The sequence below is a fragment of the Pteropus vampyrus genome, unplaced genomic scaffold (genome assembly GCF_000151845.1).
Source record: "Pteropus vampyrus isolate Shadow unplaced genomic scaffold, Pvam_2.0 Scaffold441, whole genome shotgun sequence".
Taxonomy (NCBI): Eukaryota; Metazoa; Chordata; class Mammalia; order Chiroptera; family Pteropodidae; genus Pteropus; species Pteropus vampyrus.
The window spans coordinates 65,041-83,250 of record NW_011889222.1 but is presented as its reverse complement, the minus strand read 5'-3'; the positions used below and the strand labels follow the sequence as shown (position 1 = coordinate 83,250).

Here is an 18,210-nt window from a genome sequence, read left to right as displayed (position 1 = left end):
TTTTTTTTTTTCTGGATTAAATATACCATGATGGTATATTAAGTATTATTGAATATGACATAAGAGAATGAGGTTTTTTAAAAATCTAGAACCAGTTATTAGCAAACTTCTAAATGAAGCTTACATTCTGGACACTGTATTCTAAATCTGTTATCTACCTAATTGTGATGTAGAGGGTCCTTTCATTTTTCACTTGTATTCTTCAGTTTTTATATCTTGTTGGATCAGACAACTTTACTGGAGTACTTCTGAGACTCCACTAATGGGAGGAAATTAGTGAAGTGATGACAAGGTAAGTAACATGATCACTTCACCGGGCATAGGAAACCTTTTTTTAAATTTAGCTGATGTGGCTTCTAGTTGCAGGATGGGTCAATTTCCTAAATCCGGATAATATCATAAACAACATGTACTACTAATCAGAAGATTACAGTACTCATCAGCTATTTTAAAATCCTTCAAAAATTACTAGGTGCTATTTGAATTTTAGATGATATAACATATTCTCTCTCTTGATTACTCTGCAGTGCTTTCATCATCATATCTTCCTCCTCTATCTAATACCTTTTCCCTTTTGTTGTCTTAATTTTAAGATCCAGCTTAATACTCATCTTTACAGTCCAGTGTTCTTTCTTTTGTATGCAATCCCCAAACTGTGTCTTCTGTTTCACTAACAATACAAAGTTGATATGGAATCTTCTATTTATATTCTTGACCCAATTATATAGATTTGTTAAGGATGAGGGAAGTTTAATAATTTGATGTGGACCTCACCAGTGCTGTTTGTTTTTTTTTGGTGTTTTATACTCTTGAATGCTAATTATTTTGCTACACCATTCTCTAATTTATAATAATAGAACATTATATTGTGTTCTATTTTTATATTCTTTACCGTGAAAATACAGTAATTTATATAACAGTTAAGCATCATATTCTGATATTGCTGTTTTGTAAAAACAGCATAGGTATGGTGAGAGGACATTTAGAAACTACCTGCAGATTCTGTAAAGATATTAATATTTTAGTATACTCACCAGTAAGAGATAACTTAAAAGAATGAAATAATTGATTAAAGAGGATTACTTTATAGCCTAATGTGTACATTTAATCACTATTATAGACATTTAAGTCATTTATTGTTATTTGTAGAGGAGACTAATTTCTCTTTATAAAATTATTCACCATATATACAGTAATTGAAAATTTAAATTAAGATCTTTAAAAATTGTCAGCTTTTTAAAGTAAATAGAATTTACTAAACATTTCTACTTGAAACTGTGATTTCCATAGCTCATGTAAGATCAGTACTCCATTGGGAAATCATCAGGTATGGAGTCAAATATGCAAAGTTGTTATAGGATTAACTGTAGGACTTGGAAATGTGGTAACAATAGTGCAGTATCTAGCTGTTTTGTGGATACTGTTTGTTTCTTGTAGAAATTAAGTTCATTATAGAAAATTTAGAAAATTTAGTTAGGAGTTTAATACTAGAGAAGTTCACTTAAAAAAATTATTGGTAAAACGTACATAAAATTTACCATTTTAACCATTAAGTGTTCAGTGGTATTAAGTACATTCATATTGTACAACAATCACCATTCAACACGTTGCATCTTCCCAAACTGAAACAACATACCCATTTAAATCCACATCAGATAAATTTACTTTAGGTTTTTTTCTGCCTCTATTTGTTGAAGCAGCTCAGAATTTTAGCTCTTTGTTTTAATCGTTAATATTTAGCTCTTCCACATATGAATTTAATTGGTTACTTGTCTCTCGATATATATTCTAGACAATCCTATTTTGAATTCCTATATGATTATTTCACCTTATTCTAGCTGCTTTGTTTCCAATTGCTAGGTTTTCATCAAAGTTATACACTTTTAATTTATTGCTGCTTTTTTTTTAAGCTGTAAATTGTGGATTAATTAATTAGAGTTGAAATACTTTGAGGTAATTACAATAAAATTGTTGTCTTCCAAACTGCCAGACAGAAAAAGGCAACAAGATTGGGAATGACCTATAAATTTAAGACTATACATATAGTTTTATTTCTGTACTCTCCTTCTGAGGCACTTCACAAAATCTCTGCAGCAGCTAGGTGAGCTTAGGTGAGTTTACTCTTTCAGTAATAGAGCCAAACTCCTCTGTCCTTTGAATTTCTTATAAAATGTTGGGTAGAGCTACACAGTCAAGTAGATTTAGATTCACTTTTTTTTTTTTTTTAAAGGTAAGACTATTTCATAGATTCACAATTTTCATCATGAATCACACATTGCCTATTTTTTTGTTTTGTTTTTTATTTTACCTAAGCTAGTTCAGTGCACTTTATTTATTTGGGGGAAAATTTCCACTGTCAAATTTTTACCTAATAAGTTTAAGTGTTTTTGTTTGTTTGTTTGTTTGTTTTTAAGTTAGTATTCTGTGATTAATTGGTGATTGTCACCTTAATTACTTTTAAACATGGGACCATTTACTGCCAATATAAAACTGTAGAGACTTCCAGACTAACGGTGACTTTTTTTTTAAATATGTGGTATTTAAAGCCAGTGTTTTTAATATTCTAGATAAAAATGGTCTTAAACATCTAGTACATTCCTTTCAGAGATAAGGATAAGAGATGTCCTGCCCAGCTTCAACTGGCAAAATTTGGACTAGAATTCTTCTAACATAATTTTATTCTTATGAAAACTAGGTGGCCTCTAGTGGTCAAAATAATATCTTCTATTTTTTCAAAGGTGTATTTAAAGGGAATTTACTTGTTAATGCCCACAATTTTTTATTTCGTGAATTTTATTTATACAAATAGTGAAGATTTAATTATTTTTCTCCATTGGTTGATTTATACAGACACAAATCCTTATGTCTGTATTTCCTCCCCTCCTACAGGAGATTGTTGAAAACTTTAAATTTGACTCCTGAAAGGACTCAAGTAAGTAGTATAGTAGTTATTCTTACATTTTTGTGACAAGCCAATAAATTTTAATAATTTATTGTTATATCTAGTTAAGAAACTATGTAGTACTTCTTTAGAATTCTTGTAGTTTAATTTTCTTTTTCATTAATTACAAAATCTTATTTTTACTTATGTTCTCCATTAGTTCATTAATTTATATTTATAATTTTTGCCATCACTTGACACAATATGCTTATTAAATAATTTTCAGGACCTTTAAAAACAATTATTTTTATAATGGACAATAGAATGTATAAAATATTATGCAGTGAAAATATTTGCCCTGCTATACCCCAGCCACTCAGTACTCCCCTGAGACAGGCTATGTGACATTCTCTTGTTTATACTCCCAGAAGTCTGTGCAGAAGCATATATATTTATACCCTGCCTTTTTTTTCCACTAGAAGTGACACCATACTCTACATGTTAATTTGCCCTTTGCTCTTTTTTATTTAGCAGTGTATCTTGGCAATCTTTCTGTATTGTTATATATAGGGTTACTTTTCTTTGAAATGGTTTGCTCAGTATTTCTTTATATGAATATATAACACTTTATTCAATCTGTGTCCTCCTGAAGGACATTTTAGGTTGCTTTCTATCTTTGTGGCGCACATATGCAACTGTACATAGAAGTGGAATTGCCTGGTTAAAGTGTATGTGCATTTAACATTTTTAATAAATATTGCCAAATTGTTCCCAGTTGTACCAAATTATACTTTCTTCATTAATGTATAAGAGTGTTGCTTTTCTTACTCTCTTCAAAGCACTTCGTATTTTTGCAGAGCTTTGGGCGAAAATTGGTACTGCATTGTAGTTTTAGTTTTTATCTTCTTTATTTTGAAGAGAGTTGAGCATCTCAAAAGATTGAGCCATTGTATTTTTTTTTTTTTTTTGTGAACTGTCTTCATAGCATATGTCCATTTTTCTTTTGGGTTGTTGATTTTTTCCTGTGATATAATTTCAATTTGCTGCTGTTACTATTTTTCTGCATTGTGTCTTACGTAGGATAAACCTTACACTTTAGACTGAAACCTTCAATGTGTTCAGTAAAGGTGGGAGAGAAGTAATGTTGACAAACTCTTTAACTTTTAAACTTCCATCAATTATTGTACCTAATAGACTGGTTACTTTGAAATAACATCATTAATGATATCTGATGACAGACTTAGAATTCAGGTTGATTTATGCATACTGTTAAAAGCTAATTTGTAACTTAAAGAAATTAAGATTTCCCTAGCCATCTTTGGTTAGTTAATTCATTTTAGGGAGTCTGTTTGTATTAGAAAATATCAAAGATTTGCTTTACAGAGAAAATTAAGATTGTTTGTACTATGATAATGTCAAAAAGTACTCTCTTACCTTCTAGCCTTTATGTTTTCCTCAGCCTACATTAACCCAAACTATTAGAATTTTATACTGCCAAAATGAGTAGACCATCCTTTTTCCCCCACCCTTAGTATTGCATCATAAAGAGCCACCAAAAATCTTTTGACATGTCTTCTCTGAAATATTTTTCTTCACAGATCTCTGGCCTATGCATTTGGACTTGTTGCCCTATTTTCAATGTACAAAAAGAACCCAACTTAGCTAACTTAGTCCCATATTTACTTCTTGCTCATGATCATCCTTCTACACAACAAGACAGTTCACAGTTCTTGGCTCAGAACCTGTTCCATGATTATTTCATGCTCTCCTGGTTCTACCCTGTTAACCATTTATGTCACCTACTCTAGGAGTTGTCAGGGTACTGCCTGTATTTATTTGGTAAATAAAACTTTGTTGGAATGTGGCCACACCTATACATTTATGTACATTGCTTATTGCTTCTTTAATATTAAAGCAGCAGAATTGAGTAGTTGTGACAGAAACCTGTGACCTACAAGGCTGAAAATATTTTCTGGTCCTTTACAAAAAAATTTGCCAACCCCTGGTCTATTGTCTTGCCATTTCATATAAATGACCTTTGGCTGTTTCCTGTACCCTGTTTTCATCTTCTCTCTTGTTTGCCTTGTCTTCTACTTATTCACAGATTCTGTTTTCATCTGGTCCTGTAATGTACTGCATTAGCTTCTACCCAGAATGTGTCAATTCTCAAAGTAGGAGGCCTCTCTGTGCATCCCAAATGTGAAAAATGCTGACAGAACTTTTAATTTCAAGTATTACGAGGTGCCTTTGCATTAAGATAAATTTATAGCATTAAAAACAAAAATTGAGTAGTTTGTTTCAGTGTTTGTTGTTTTTACAGGAATTTTTAATACCTTTTTTCAGTTAAAATCACTATTGAACATAATATAATATGTAAGATCTAAGAATATAGAAAAGCAAAAAAAAAAATCATATTGTATAAACCACCCCCAGGACAATTTTAAATAACTTTAAAAATAGCTTTTTTAACTATTCCTAAAATGAATCTTTTCTAAATTTTACTATATGAGAATGAAGAAATATTTGTGGTCTTATGGATCTTCCTCCACAATTGATGGAAACAATCTTGTTGAAGCTTTATGTAGCCTTGGAAATCCAAGGAAGGTGGGGCTTGTGTTGTTTTAAAGAAAATTTTAGAATTGGAAGACTTGCCTTAATTCTTTTTTTCTTTTGCTCACTTAGATTTTTTTTTTCTTTAGTATCTGGAAAAGATTTGCTTTGGAAAGTAATCATTTACTTCTTTATCTTCTCTATCACTTCCTAAAAACATAATTCTTTGGTTTCTTTTTTGTTCTTTAGTGGCTTACAGAAGAGATGAAATGTGGTCTGGGGGACGATATGACTGTGAAAGGCTTCCAAGAGAACGAGTACCTCCTCGAAGTCACCCTGGTGTAAGTTGTTTCTACATGTAATTCAAAACCTAGAGTCTTAAGTGAATTTGGTACACCAAAGCCAGGCCTCTTAACAAAATCTTCAAGTGCCAAAAATATACAAGTCTAGGTTGAAATGTAGATAGATAAAGTTTATCTTTTAAAAGTTAAAAGTTTGAAAGCCAACATTCTATTTATGTAGAAAATCCATATTTTATATTTCTTGTTTAAATTTCTAAAATAGAAGGTTTATATTGAATTTAATTAGTGAAAATTTTAGATTTGATAAAGGTCAGACCATCAGTTAAAGTATTTGAGCACTTGTTGGCTGTCACCTATTTCTCTATATTCCTGAAAATGTTTGCAAATTGGATATGAAATTCTGAAGTAAGGGCAGCTCAGGGGCGGCAGGCAGTCCTACTGCTTGTCTCTTTTGTCACTCTGGGAGGTTGGGAATTTTGAACCAGGTCTTTTCTCAAGGAGTGTGCTATTTTGCTTATTACTGTATTCTCAGCACTATATCTAGTACCTGGCACATAATAGGAGCCCAGTATTTTTTGAATGAGTATGTACACTTTCTCCCTAAAATCCTCTATAAAGACCCAAAGGAGGGTTTGGGGAAGGTCAAGAAGCCATCAGTCTTACAGTTTTGCACAGGCCCATTCTAAGCACCAGGGGATTGGATTTGTGGTCATGGTATGTGGATATATTATGGATTCATTATACACCGTCAAAGAGAACAAGTATTTATTTATATATTGGTTATTTTTTAACTTACATATTATAAGTAAATCCTTAGATGGGTGATGTTATCTTCAAGGTTGTCATTTGACCTAGGTTACAGCTTAAGTTGGGGTTGATCTAAAATGACTAAAGAAGGAAAAAATGAAAAGGCCTACCATATTTCAGAATGAGCAGACTTATTACTACGTCATTTATTTCCAGGTTAATTTATAGACTTTGGTTCTAATCAAAATCTCAATTCAAATTTTTTTTCAACTTGATAAAATTACTTTATCGTATTACCTAGAACGACTAACAAGTGATGTAGATAAATATAAGACTAATGCAGAGATGAGAAAAGGGATGACATCAAGAAAATAATTTAATTTTTAGAACCCTATCTGCTCAAATTTATGTCCCATTAGGAATTTGTTTTTCAAAGATACTTAAAAGAAGTTTCAGTGTGGGTATGTCACCAATTAGATATATAGTTGGGTTTGTTTTAGTTTTCAAATTTGGGGGATTGCCTTTTTTTTCTTTTTTAGTTTTTTGGTTTTTTTTTTTTTTGAAATTTAACACATTTACATGGTTCCTAACTGTAAAATAAGGTAATTGAGAGAGGGGATGACTTTCTTTAAATGTTAATTTATTATACTTATACATTTAACTATTGCCTGCTTACAAGTGATGAATTTTATATATTTCCTAATCTTCAAAATAGTACTTACTGTTGAAAGGTACAACATTTATAGAACCTAGTAAAATGTTTTAGATACCATAAAATGTAGGCAGATTTATATACAGAAATATAATTTCAGACAATGATGGGAAATATGATGAAATGGGAGAAGTTGCAATATAAAGTCTTTATTACACCATTCTGCCTTATGTGTGCATGCGATGTTATATTATAGACCATATTGCAGTGGAAGTTGGCTTAAAGAGCTGTTAAGACTGGAAGCAGAGAGAGCCTGCCAAGGGGCTATGCTAGGCAAGGGAGCTATTTAAACAAGCTAGGGAAGAGTGTGTTTTAAGATGGGATAATCAGTTATATATAATATCAGTGTCATAAAGACTAATAAGCATCCTCCAGATCATGTTTGGTCATTATTTGAGTGAGAATGTATTTGAGAAGTTCGTGTCTAATAGCCTTTGTTTTTCTTTGGAGTACGAGGTAGGAAGATCATCTGTTCAAAGTTGAGGAGGTGGAGGGACACTTGAGGCCAGCATTGAAGTTTTGGAATAGCCATTGCAGATATCTCCTGACCAGGGATGTTTAAAAAGACTTGGTGAAGGCCAGTAAATTTGTGAACCATGAATTTTATAGAGGCACAGTCAGCAGGATTATGTACTTTATTACCTTGGGTGCCCAGTTTAGGAGAGGGGAAAGCAAGTTGTGTTGATTTAGATTGCAGGATGAGTGCTAGACCTAGGGAGATAAGAGTATTGAAGGTTCTGACCCAGAGAATTATTGAGATACTATATTATGTGTTATGGACTGTTTAAGAAAGGAAGTAAGACAGAGTGAAAATGGATTGAAAGAAGTAAGGGGTTGAGGGACAGAAAAGGCTTAGTGAGCTCAAAGACCAGAAAGCTGAGGTGCAGCAGAAAGGCAGTTGGTATTTTGGAATGTAGAGTTGCCAAGATGGAACAGTTCTGGGTGATTAAAGTTCAGTATAAGGTGGCGAGAATAGAGGGTGGGTCAAGATAATTGGAGTTGAGGTCCAGAAAACTTTGAAGCTAGATTTTTGGATGATTTTGATGCGAGGATCTCAATCCTTGCTGTACATTGAAATCCCCTAGGGAGCACTTATGTACTGATGTTTGAGCCCCATTCCAGATAATTAAGTCATAATTATCTGCAAGTAGGATCTGGACATTAGTGCTGTTTAAAAGTACAACAAGTGATTCTTCTATGCAAGTAAGAAATGCAGATTGCAAGTAAACACCGAAGTCACTGATGATGACGACAGGAGTTGAGGTAAAGATGACAGGTGATAGAAGCCCTTAATGAATGAAGATATTGTGGTGAAATCTAAACAAACTCAAACTTTTTCATTTTATACCAGTTTTGTGTATGTAAATGTGAAACAGATGCTCTTTTCCCTTCGTACAAATAATTTCAACAGCAGTAAGATAGATGTTTTATATCGCAATTGCTTTTAAAATCAGACTAAGCAATTAAAGGGAAATCTCACTTCAGTTCTCTGGCTGCTTTGTTTCTCCTAGAGATATAGGAGCCTAGATTGCTTTTCTTCATTTGATAGCATAGAACATGCCCAGACCTTGTACAGGTTCATTTCTCTGTGTTTTCCTCTTTTAATTTAATTAGATTGGTCTCTCCATCCCCCAGTTAACCTCTTCTAGTTTATAAATCGTTATGTATTCTCACATTTCCTCTTCCTCAAGATTCAGATATGCTTTCCCCCCGCCCACCCCCCACCTCTGGTGAACTAGGCCTTATTTTGTAATTTAGTAATTTAAAGCCTTCTCTTCCCCTCAACATATTATGTCCCTTTGATGGCTCTTGGAGATATACCTTTGCCTTCTATGTTACACCTACCTTTCAGTTAAATAAAGCATAGGCAAAGGTTTTTAACATTTTTGTGTCATGGGTCTCTTTAGCAGTCTGGTGAAGCCTATGGATCACTTCTCAGAATGACCTTTTAAACCTATAAAATAAAATACACAGACTTAAAGGAGACTACTTATGTTTGAATATAATTATTAAACTATTAAAAACCAAATTTTTGATGTAGTAATATATATTTCTTTAGTAGCTCATTAAATATCAAGAGCAAGTGATAGGGGTTTCATTGCTATATTTTCAAAGTAATGATAAATGTAAATGATATTTCAAGATATCTGCAACAGCAGTAACATGATATAAAAATATCTGGTTTCTTTTAGTGCTGAAGCCACAGATATTGCTGTTGCTGTTGTGGTTATTGTTTGTTGCCTACATTTAAGCGAAGAAGTAATTTTATATTCACATCTGATTTCATGGACTCAGTGAATCCTTGAGTTAAACTGTTTGATAAGTGATACTAAAACTAGAAATGTAAATAAGTAAAGTTATAATTTCTGACTTTGGATGTAATAAAGACATAACTATTAAACACTTTCAAATATTTGCTTACAAAGTTGAGATCATCTAATGTTATTTTAAAAACTATCGGTATATCATATTGACATGTACAAGAATGTTCAGAAGCAGCATTATTCATGAGAATTCCAAAATGGCAACAGTCCAAATGTCCAGCAGTGTAGATAAATTAATTGTGCAGTCATGCAACAATGAGAATGAATGGACCTCTGCCAAATGCAATAACATGTATGAACCTCACAAACATAACCCTGAAAGAAAGAAGCCAGACACAGAAGTATATCCTCTGTGTTTTATATAAAGTTTCAAAACAGGCAAAACTAAACAAGAAAGTGATTAATTTTGGAAGACAAAGGTGGCGACTGGGAGAGAGCACAAGAAAGCTTTTGCTTTGCTGGGAATGTTCAGTCTCTTGATTTGGGTGGTAATTACATAATGTGATTAACTTGTGAAAATTTATCCAGGAGTACTTATAATTTATATACTTTTTTGTATGTATGTATGTCATACCTCAATAAAATTTCACATAAAGTTTTGAAAAGGCGTATTATTTTTTTGTAAATATATAACTTTAGTTAATTCTTTAAAAAATGAGAAGAACCCACTAGCATTTAGTGCCTGGGATGAAGAAAGTTAATGTTCTACTTTATGCAATTTTACTGCATTTCTTTTTTTTATCCTTCTCCCTTTGGCCCATTCATTCCCCATCTGACACATCAGAAATGTATTTGAGGAACTATTCGATATGACATAAAGTATGACATGAAGGGGAAACTTGAGAAGATACCTACTACACTAGTATGACCTCATTAACAAAAGCAGCTATTTTGAGCTTCTAACTTTGATGAACCTGGAAAGGCAGTTGGACACTCACATATTTTGATGCCCATATTAAATCACACTAAATTTGAGTATTGGAAAGCTTATCCTCAGTGTACAACTTGACAAATGTAGCAATTATATTTTAGCACTTTACAGCATTTTAAAAATTACTCCTGCATCAATAAGTTACTTTTGTAAGGTGTTTTCACAGAAATTTTTATTTTGTCTTAAACTTGGGTAGATGGGAGATAAAGCCCAAAGAGGTACACTACAGAGAATCTGCATGTAAGCATACGTACACATTCTTCTATCAGGAGGAAATTGGTTATTGCACAATACCTACATTTAACTTATAATCCCTTATTTTTAAAAGCATGCTTTCTCCTATTTAACTTGTAATTTTTAGGAGCCTGATTTCTGATCTCTTAGCCTTTATGAAGTTTTCTGACAGAATGACTTTTAGATAACCAGTAAACTTCCAGTTTGAGAGTCCATCTTGTTAGCTTGATGGAGAACAGATAGGTAATATGGAACATTTTTAATGAAGTTGCAACATAAAGTGTCCATTTTCCATTGGTTTATTTTAAAATAGGGCCAAGTTTCAGGTTCAGAATTTACAGAGACTGTAAAGTTTGGAAATTAGGATCAAAACGCTAGCAGCATGTGCTTTGGGCATTATAGTAAAATTGGGGCTGGAGACATCCTATCTGCTTCTCTCTGCCTTTTTCTGTTCTTTTAACAAACACATATTAAGTAAAAGATTTTCTAATCTTAGTAGCAGTGGGAATTGTAAAGATTGAGGATAGCGATGTCAGCAATAGTTTATTTTTTTTATTACATTCAGTCAATTTTGAGTTACACAATTAGCTTTATAGGTAAGTAGTTATATAACAGTATTTTCTTGGATTAGTTGACTATTTCTACAATATTTGCCTTTGGTTATTTATCATAGAAAGTTTAACCAATAAAAACTAAATTCTTTACTGAATTCAGAACATGATTTTAATTTTTGAGGCCATGTAAGGAATATATGATACATATATCTGTTCCATATATTCTCAAATATAAAGATACCCAAAATGTAATCCAGAAATCTTTCTTTTGTCCAACTTGAAATAGTTGTTTACTTAATTTAGCAATTCAATTATGTACATATTCCATTTACTACTGTTTAAAATGTATTAATGTGGAAATATTCCCTTTCTTCCCACTTATTTCATGAAACCCTTTTAAATGTTCAAGTGCATGTTTTAATTTCTATTCTCTTTATGCCTCACATTTTATTATGCCTCACATTTTATATAACCAGTGTTCATTTAAGTTTATTCATGTAAGTACAACTTTTACCACTATTTTATTATGAAAGTTTTCAAACATACAGCAAAGTTGAAAGAATTTTATGGTGATATATTTTATATCTGTTTACTTACCACTTAGATTTAACTATTAACATTTTACTGAACTTGCTTTATTGTCTATTTATCCTTCTGTCTGTCCTTTGTTAATCTACTTAATCCATTTAATTTTTCAGATACATTTCAAAGCAAACTTTGGGCACTCCCTTTAACTACTTAAGCATGCATATCATTAGCTAAAGTACAATTATTTTTACAATTTTTTATAATATAAAAATTATATACATGAAATTCAGAATCTTAAATATTTGCCGAGTTTTGATTTAGTAGTGTTCTTTTGTCTAGAGCTGCCCCAGGAGGTGTTTTACTTTCTTGGCTTACAGAATTACATCTTTGTTTTTGTTGTCACTATTTCCAGAAAGATATAATCAATTCTTGGCTCTATATTATGTAACAATATGTCTCATGTATTTGACCCATTGTTCCCATTGAAATGACCTAGAAACACCAATATTACATTGAAAATTCAGCGAGTGAATTAAACCAGTAAGTGCTACAATAAAAATGCATGTCACAAAATATGAAGGATCATAGTGAAGAAACCTCAAGCTTATGAAAGCAAAAGTTTACTAGCTTGTGTAGTAGAATTTTTAGGTTGGGTGTCATTTGTTTGGTACTTTTCTAGTAAAAAGCATGTGATGCCAAAAATGATATAAAATTGAGATAGCAAAGTAGAATATACATTATGTATGTGGTGCTTACCATGTGCCAAGTGCTGTTCCAGGTGACGGGAGTAGAGCAGTGAATAAGACCAAGGTTTCTGCCCGTGATGCTTGCATTGATGCTCTTAAGTTGATTGTGTTAGGAAGTAATGGCATTGACTATTCACATGTGCCATCATACTTTTTACTGGTAGGTTAGTGTGTTTTAGTTGTTTTTACTTTTTATAAGGGTAAAAATTAAGTATGTGAAAGTAGACAAAATAATGTAATAAACTCTCCATGGACAGATCAAGTGGCAATTTTCAACTTATGGTCCAATCTTGTTTTATCTATGCCTTCACCACTTTCTACCCTCAGATTATTTCGAAGTAAATCCAAGATACCATAGTTCTAATGCAAGTAAATATTTCAGTATGTGTCTCTAAAAGATAAGAATGTTTAAGGGGGCTGCTTATGTATAGAAATTTTTATTTAAAAAAATGTTTTTGAGTTAAAATGCGTGCAAAGTATGTTTTAATAACATTGGATAATAAATGTTTTTAAAGAAATATGGTAATCTTCATAATTTGTACCCAGCCTAATCATGAGACTAAACATTAATGTGGAAATTTTGACATAGATTTATGTATTGAGTCAAACAAACCCATCAAATTTGCTGTTTTTGGTGACTAAAATGGAAGCATTTCTCATAACAGATAGTTATATTAAATTAGAATTCATAGTAAATTAAGAAATTGCTTATTTTGTAACAAAATACAATTATTTCAGATTTCAAAATTGCAAAGCTAATTTGATATGTATCTTAATCCGATCAGATTTTCATTTGTATAAGTAGACCAAACAGTCCTTATTTTAGAAACTCAGAAGACCTTGGTAGTAATTGTATCACTGCTAAGAAGACAAATATGAAAGTGTAAATTTCATAGAAGTATAGCTTTCACAAAAGTATTTAAGTTTGTATGCAAAATTTTGCTTTCTACATCCTGTCAGAGTAGATAAATGATTAAGTAAAATAGACTTTTTAATTATTTTTATAATGAGCTACATATACATTTTATTTTTTGGTCTGACTAATCATACCATTAATACTAACTTTGGAGGAGCAAATCTGGTAGATTCTACACTGTTTTTGGAAATTCTAGTAGCATCCACAGGAAATTGATACATCATACTTATGCAACAATTGTATTAAATTGATCTACTCTAATATTTTTAATTAATAGTGATATATAGATATTTTTATAATGAGCAGAAGCAATGAAAATTGATTTCATTGAGGTAAATTGAGATTTTATGTCCAAACTCAAGAATTGAAATGCCCACATTTTCAGTAATAGAAATTTTTAATTCTGTTGGTTTCATTTTTCGGTTAATTGAAAACAATCCTGTTATCCTTAAAAACCTTTTCAAATATACTTTATAAGTCATAGTTTTTACTTCTGATTTGTATGTAAACCAATGGTGCCATTGTTTTCTAAGATATTGCTAAAATGGAGGTTTCAAACATATCAATGCCTGAAAACGTGTACTTTTGTTAGCATTTAGAGAGGAAAATTACATGTTTATAGCTCAGTGTGTTTTGTACAAGAATTTCTAACAATGATGACATTTCTATTCAGGTCTGGCATTGCAGGTAATGTAAAATATTGTTTGAACTTTCGTAATAATATAAACTTTTAGAAGAGAAAGTCTGAAATCTTTGCCCCTCACCATAGATTTTATTGGAAAGAGAAAGAAATCTGTGAATGATATATTTGTATAAGACATGAAATGTCTCTGAAAATGCAGTCTTGCTTTGTCTCAGACTCCTATAGTCATCTTCATTTCCTTAAATCTTTTTATATAGCTAGGGAGTTTTCTTTAAGAACAGATGCCTGTAGAGTAGAGATGGTATAATGTACTTACACCTGAGCACTTTCTCAAAACATAAAGGGAATGCAAATTTGATCTTTATTCCTAGATACAAGAGCTGTCATTAGGACTTTTTAAAAATTATTATTTGGTAGAAACATATAACTAAATGCGATTAGAGTTTTACTTCTTCAAAAGTTTTACTATAAACATTTTTGAATCCTGAAATACTTTCTAGTAACTGGGGGAGTTGAACAAAGAAACAGTCTGTTTGGTTAAGTAAGGAGTTCTCCCTCTATTCATAGGTGTTTAGACACATATACTCACTTCCCCATCCTTTTAAATAAGCATCTACAAACAAACAAGGATATGGTGGATTGGAATTTCATGGTTTCTTGGAATTGGAGAAATCAGCGATTCTACTTTTATTACAAATTTTGAATTAAAATTTTAAATAAATTTTGAATTAGAAAATGATTTGAATTGTAATATTGCTAATTTTGGCTTAATGCCAATTTTTTTTAGCAGCTCAATATTTGCTTAGCTTTAATTGAAATCTGATAGTGTTTATAAGAGTCAATTCATTTGTATACTGCATTTTATATAAATGTATAAAATATACCATACGGTTTAATATCTAACGTACTAAAGAAGGAAACCACCTTATTATTCCCATGGAAAATAATTTGGTAGATCATTTCAGCTGTCAAGTAGATACGAACTATTGATTTTATTTTTCCCAGCACACTGACAAATTTCCTACCCATCGGGAAGTTTTAATAGGATGTAATAATTTATTAACCGAATAGTTGTAGTTATTAATACTAAGAAATAATTTAAGGAAATAGTTTGAGGAATTTAGTGTTTCACTTAGACTTACAAAAGTAGTAATCAAAATAGCAAACAATTTTTGAGCACTTAGTTTATGCTACTGTGCCAAGTGCTTTAAAATCTGTTTTTTGTTTAGCCCGCACAACAACCCCATGAGGTATGTATTAGTATTAATTTCATTTCATAGATAATGAAACTGAGGCTTAGGATGGTAAAGTATCGAGCCTAGACTGTTGGGCTTTATGTTTTGTTTTTTTCTTTTTGTCAAATTAATTCATGTTGATCATGTCTTATACTTTGATAGCTTGACAGTTTCTTTCATGTATCTCTTATCTGATATTGATAGAAAGGTAGCATGAGTTCTCAAGACCAGATTATTTGCACATATGTGCTTTGTATCTCTCTAGTTCTCACTGTTGGTAATTATTTTTGTTCAGTTACTTCACGGCAGCTACTAACCTTAGACAAGTGTTACTCTCCTTCTGCTCAATTTCCCAACCCCCACAAACAACTCATTCTTATTAAAACTTTAAAACACTAACATATTACTTGGAAAATTTGTTCAAATTTTATATTGGGTTTATTTTGCTTCCAAACCTGTGAAATCAGAATCTCCTCTGTCAGTGCTATGGAAGAATAGCAAAATATTTCCTCTTGATCTTCCTACTTCAGTATTACCTCCCAATTCACTACTGCTTATATGTAAAATCTTGTATTTCTTTTTTTTTTAATTAAGTTTATTGGGTTAACATTGGTTAAAACAATTATATAATTTTCAGGAGTACATTATAATTTGACATCTATATATTCTATTGTGTGTTTACTACACAAAGTCCAGTTTCCTTCAGCTACCATATATTTGATCCCCTTTACCCACTTCACCCTCCCCCTATCCCCCTATATTTAACCCCTTTTTACCCTGTCCACCTCGCCCCTCCTCCCCCACCCCACTAGTTACCACTAGTCTGTAGTCCTCTGGTAACAACTAGTCTATATCATATTTCTTCTTAACAGTATACTTTGACAGTAGATCAAAGGTGTGTGCTATCTTAAATGGTTTTATTTCTAAAATTCCTAGGTAGTTAGGGATTAGAGCTGCTGTAACACTCTTTTTGTATTTCATTTTTTTATTAAAACAATAATATTATATTTTTTCTTTTACTTATAATTGGTTTTCTGCATTGCTGCATGTTTTTTATTAAACACCTGGCTTTCTTCATTGAACAATTTTATTTCCTTTAATTCACGTTAAGACCTTACTATTAGTTATATTCATGTTATCTCATTAATGCATTTTTTTGTTTGTTTATACATTTACTCTATTTGATTAAGGATAAGAACTCCTATGCTTTTAAAAAACCTTTCCAAAACCAAATAGAGAAATTAGTGATTTTTATATATTTCTTTTTGTCTGTTTTAGGATGGCTACCATAGAGTAGTTAATATTGTGCCAAAGAAACCACCACTGCTAGACAGACCTGGTGAAGGAAGCTACAATAGATATTACAGTCATGTTGGTTACCGAGAATATGACGAGGGCCGCAGTTTTTCTCATGCTCGAAGAAGTGGTCCACCTCACAGAGGAGTATGTAAATTTCCCCCATGTACTAATTGTTATTTTTTCATAAGTTTAAAAATTATGTAATTTTTGAAATTTATGTGACTGGCCATGAAGGCAGTTAAATAAACACTTCCTGCTTGATGCCTTGTTGAATTGCCTACTGGAGCTGTCAGATGGGAACTGGTAGTCAAGAATTTTGGGGTGCTGGACAAAGTGGGTAAGCCCTCTGGATAGCTCTATCTAAATGACATTAATTCCAAGTAGCCTGCTTTTTTTATCCCCCAAGCTGGCAAGGATTTACAGAAGTACTTAAAGGCAATCTATTTATTGCCTTGGTACTCAGTAAGTAATAAGCAGGTAGTTACCATCTCTTACTGATGTGCCCACTTATAATTATTTTTATTTTTATCATGAAATGCTGTGGGTGAGGTTGGGTTAAGGTTGTTAAGACTCAGTTTCACTTTTGTCATTTTCGTTATAGTTATTATTAAAGTCTACTTAGATCAGAAAGCCCTCAAAACGTTGCCTATTCTATAGTAAGCGCTTATAAAATGTTAGCTGCTATCATTACTATTACTATTGCTATTATATTTTGTTTCTCTTGATAATCTTTAATAATCTATAAGTATATTTAATGTTAGAGTTATCTGTCATTGAGCTTGATTGAAACTGTTTCTTTATGCAATTCTTTTGACCCAGCTTGCATGTTTACAGCATTCCTCTGCTAGACTTTCCTACATTTTTTCCCCTTCCCTACTATATAGCATTGTAGTTAACAGAGCATATTCAAGCATTGCTTATGATAAAATTTGACCTTACGTTGGCTGTTGGAATTAGTTTCCTTACTTTACACTTGAAGAAATGGAGGTAAGGTGATTTACCTAGGGTGGGTATATATGGGAGTTCAGTTCTCTTACTACTGTATCATGGTGACCCTGATAATTCTATAGTGGTAATGAGACCATTCAATGTTTTCTTGTGTTTGTTTTTAAATTTTGGGGTGTTACAACTTATTCACTTCTCATAGAATTAATTTTTATTTTGTTTAATTTTTAAATGCCGTTCCTTTAGGAAGAGGGATTCAGTGTTGAAAAGTAATTACACATTATCCCTATTCTAGAAACACTGGATTTTGCCATCAGAGCCCTTCTTCCAGGTAGTCTTATGCAGAAACTATTTGGCCTTTGCATAAAGTTATTCCTATTGTGAAAATCCTGTGGCCATTTAGCGCAGAGAGGGAATTTTGGATTCATTGGACCAATTATATTTGAATCCTCACAAACATAATTATTTTCTAGAATCTTGTGGCATAAAAGTGTCTCAACAATAATTTTTTTAATTATCATTACAAATTGTGTTTGTTCATACTGTATGCAACATTTTCTCTTTAAATTTTCTCCAAACAAACCCACTTGAGATCCTTAGGACTCTCATGACACTAATTTTTATCTAGAGTTCAGTTATCTAAAGCAAACTACTTACTTGATC

General features: G+C 31.8%; 1 protein-coding gene across 1 annotated transcript in view; it reads left to right on the top strand.

Annotated features, from left to right (window-relative positions):
* PPHLN1 (periphilin 1) overlaps window positions 1-18,210 on the top strand; it is a 73,224-nt gene that overhangs the window by 7,145 nt on the left and 47,869 nt on the right. Inside the window, exons 3-4 of the mRNA XM_023524080.1 lie at window positions 5,681-5,772; window positions 16,582-16,746. Coding sequence (XP_023379848.1) covers window positions 5,681-5,772; window positions 16,582-16,746 — 257 coding nt within the window. The remainder of the gene's footprint in view (window positions 1-5,680; window positions 5,773-16,581; window positions 16,747-18,210) is intronic.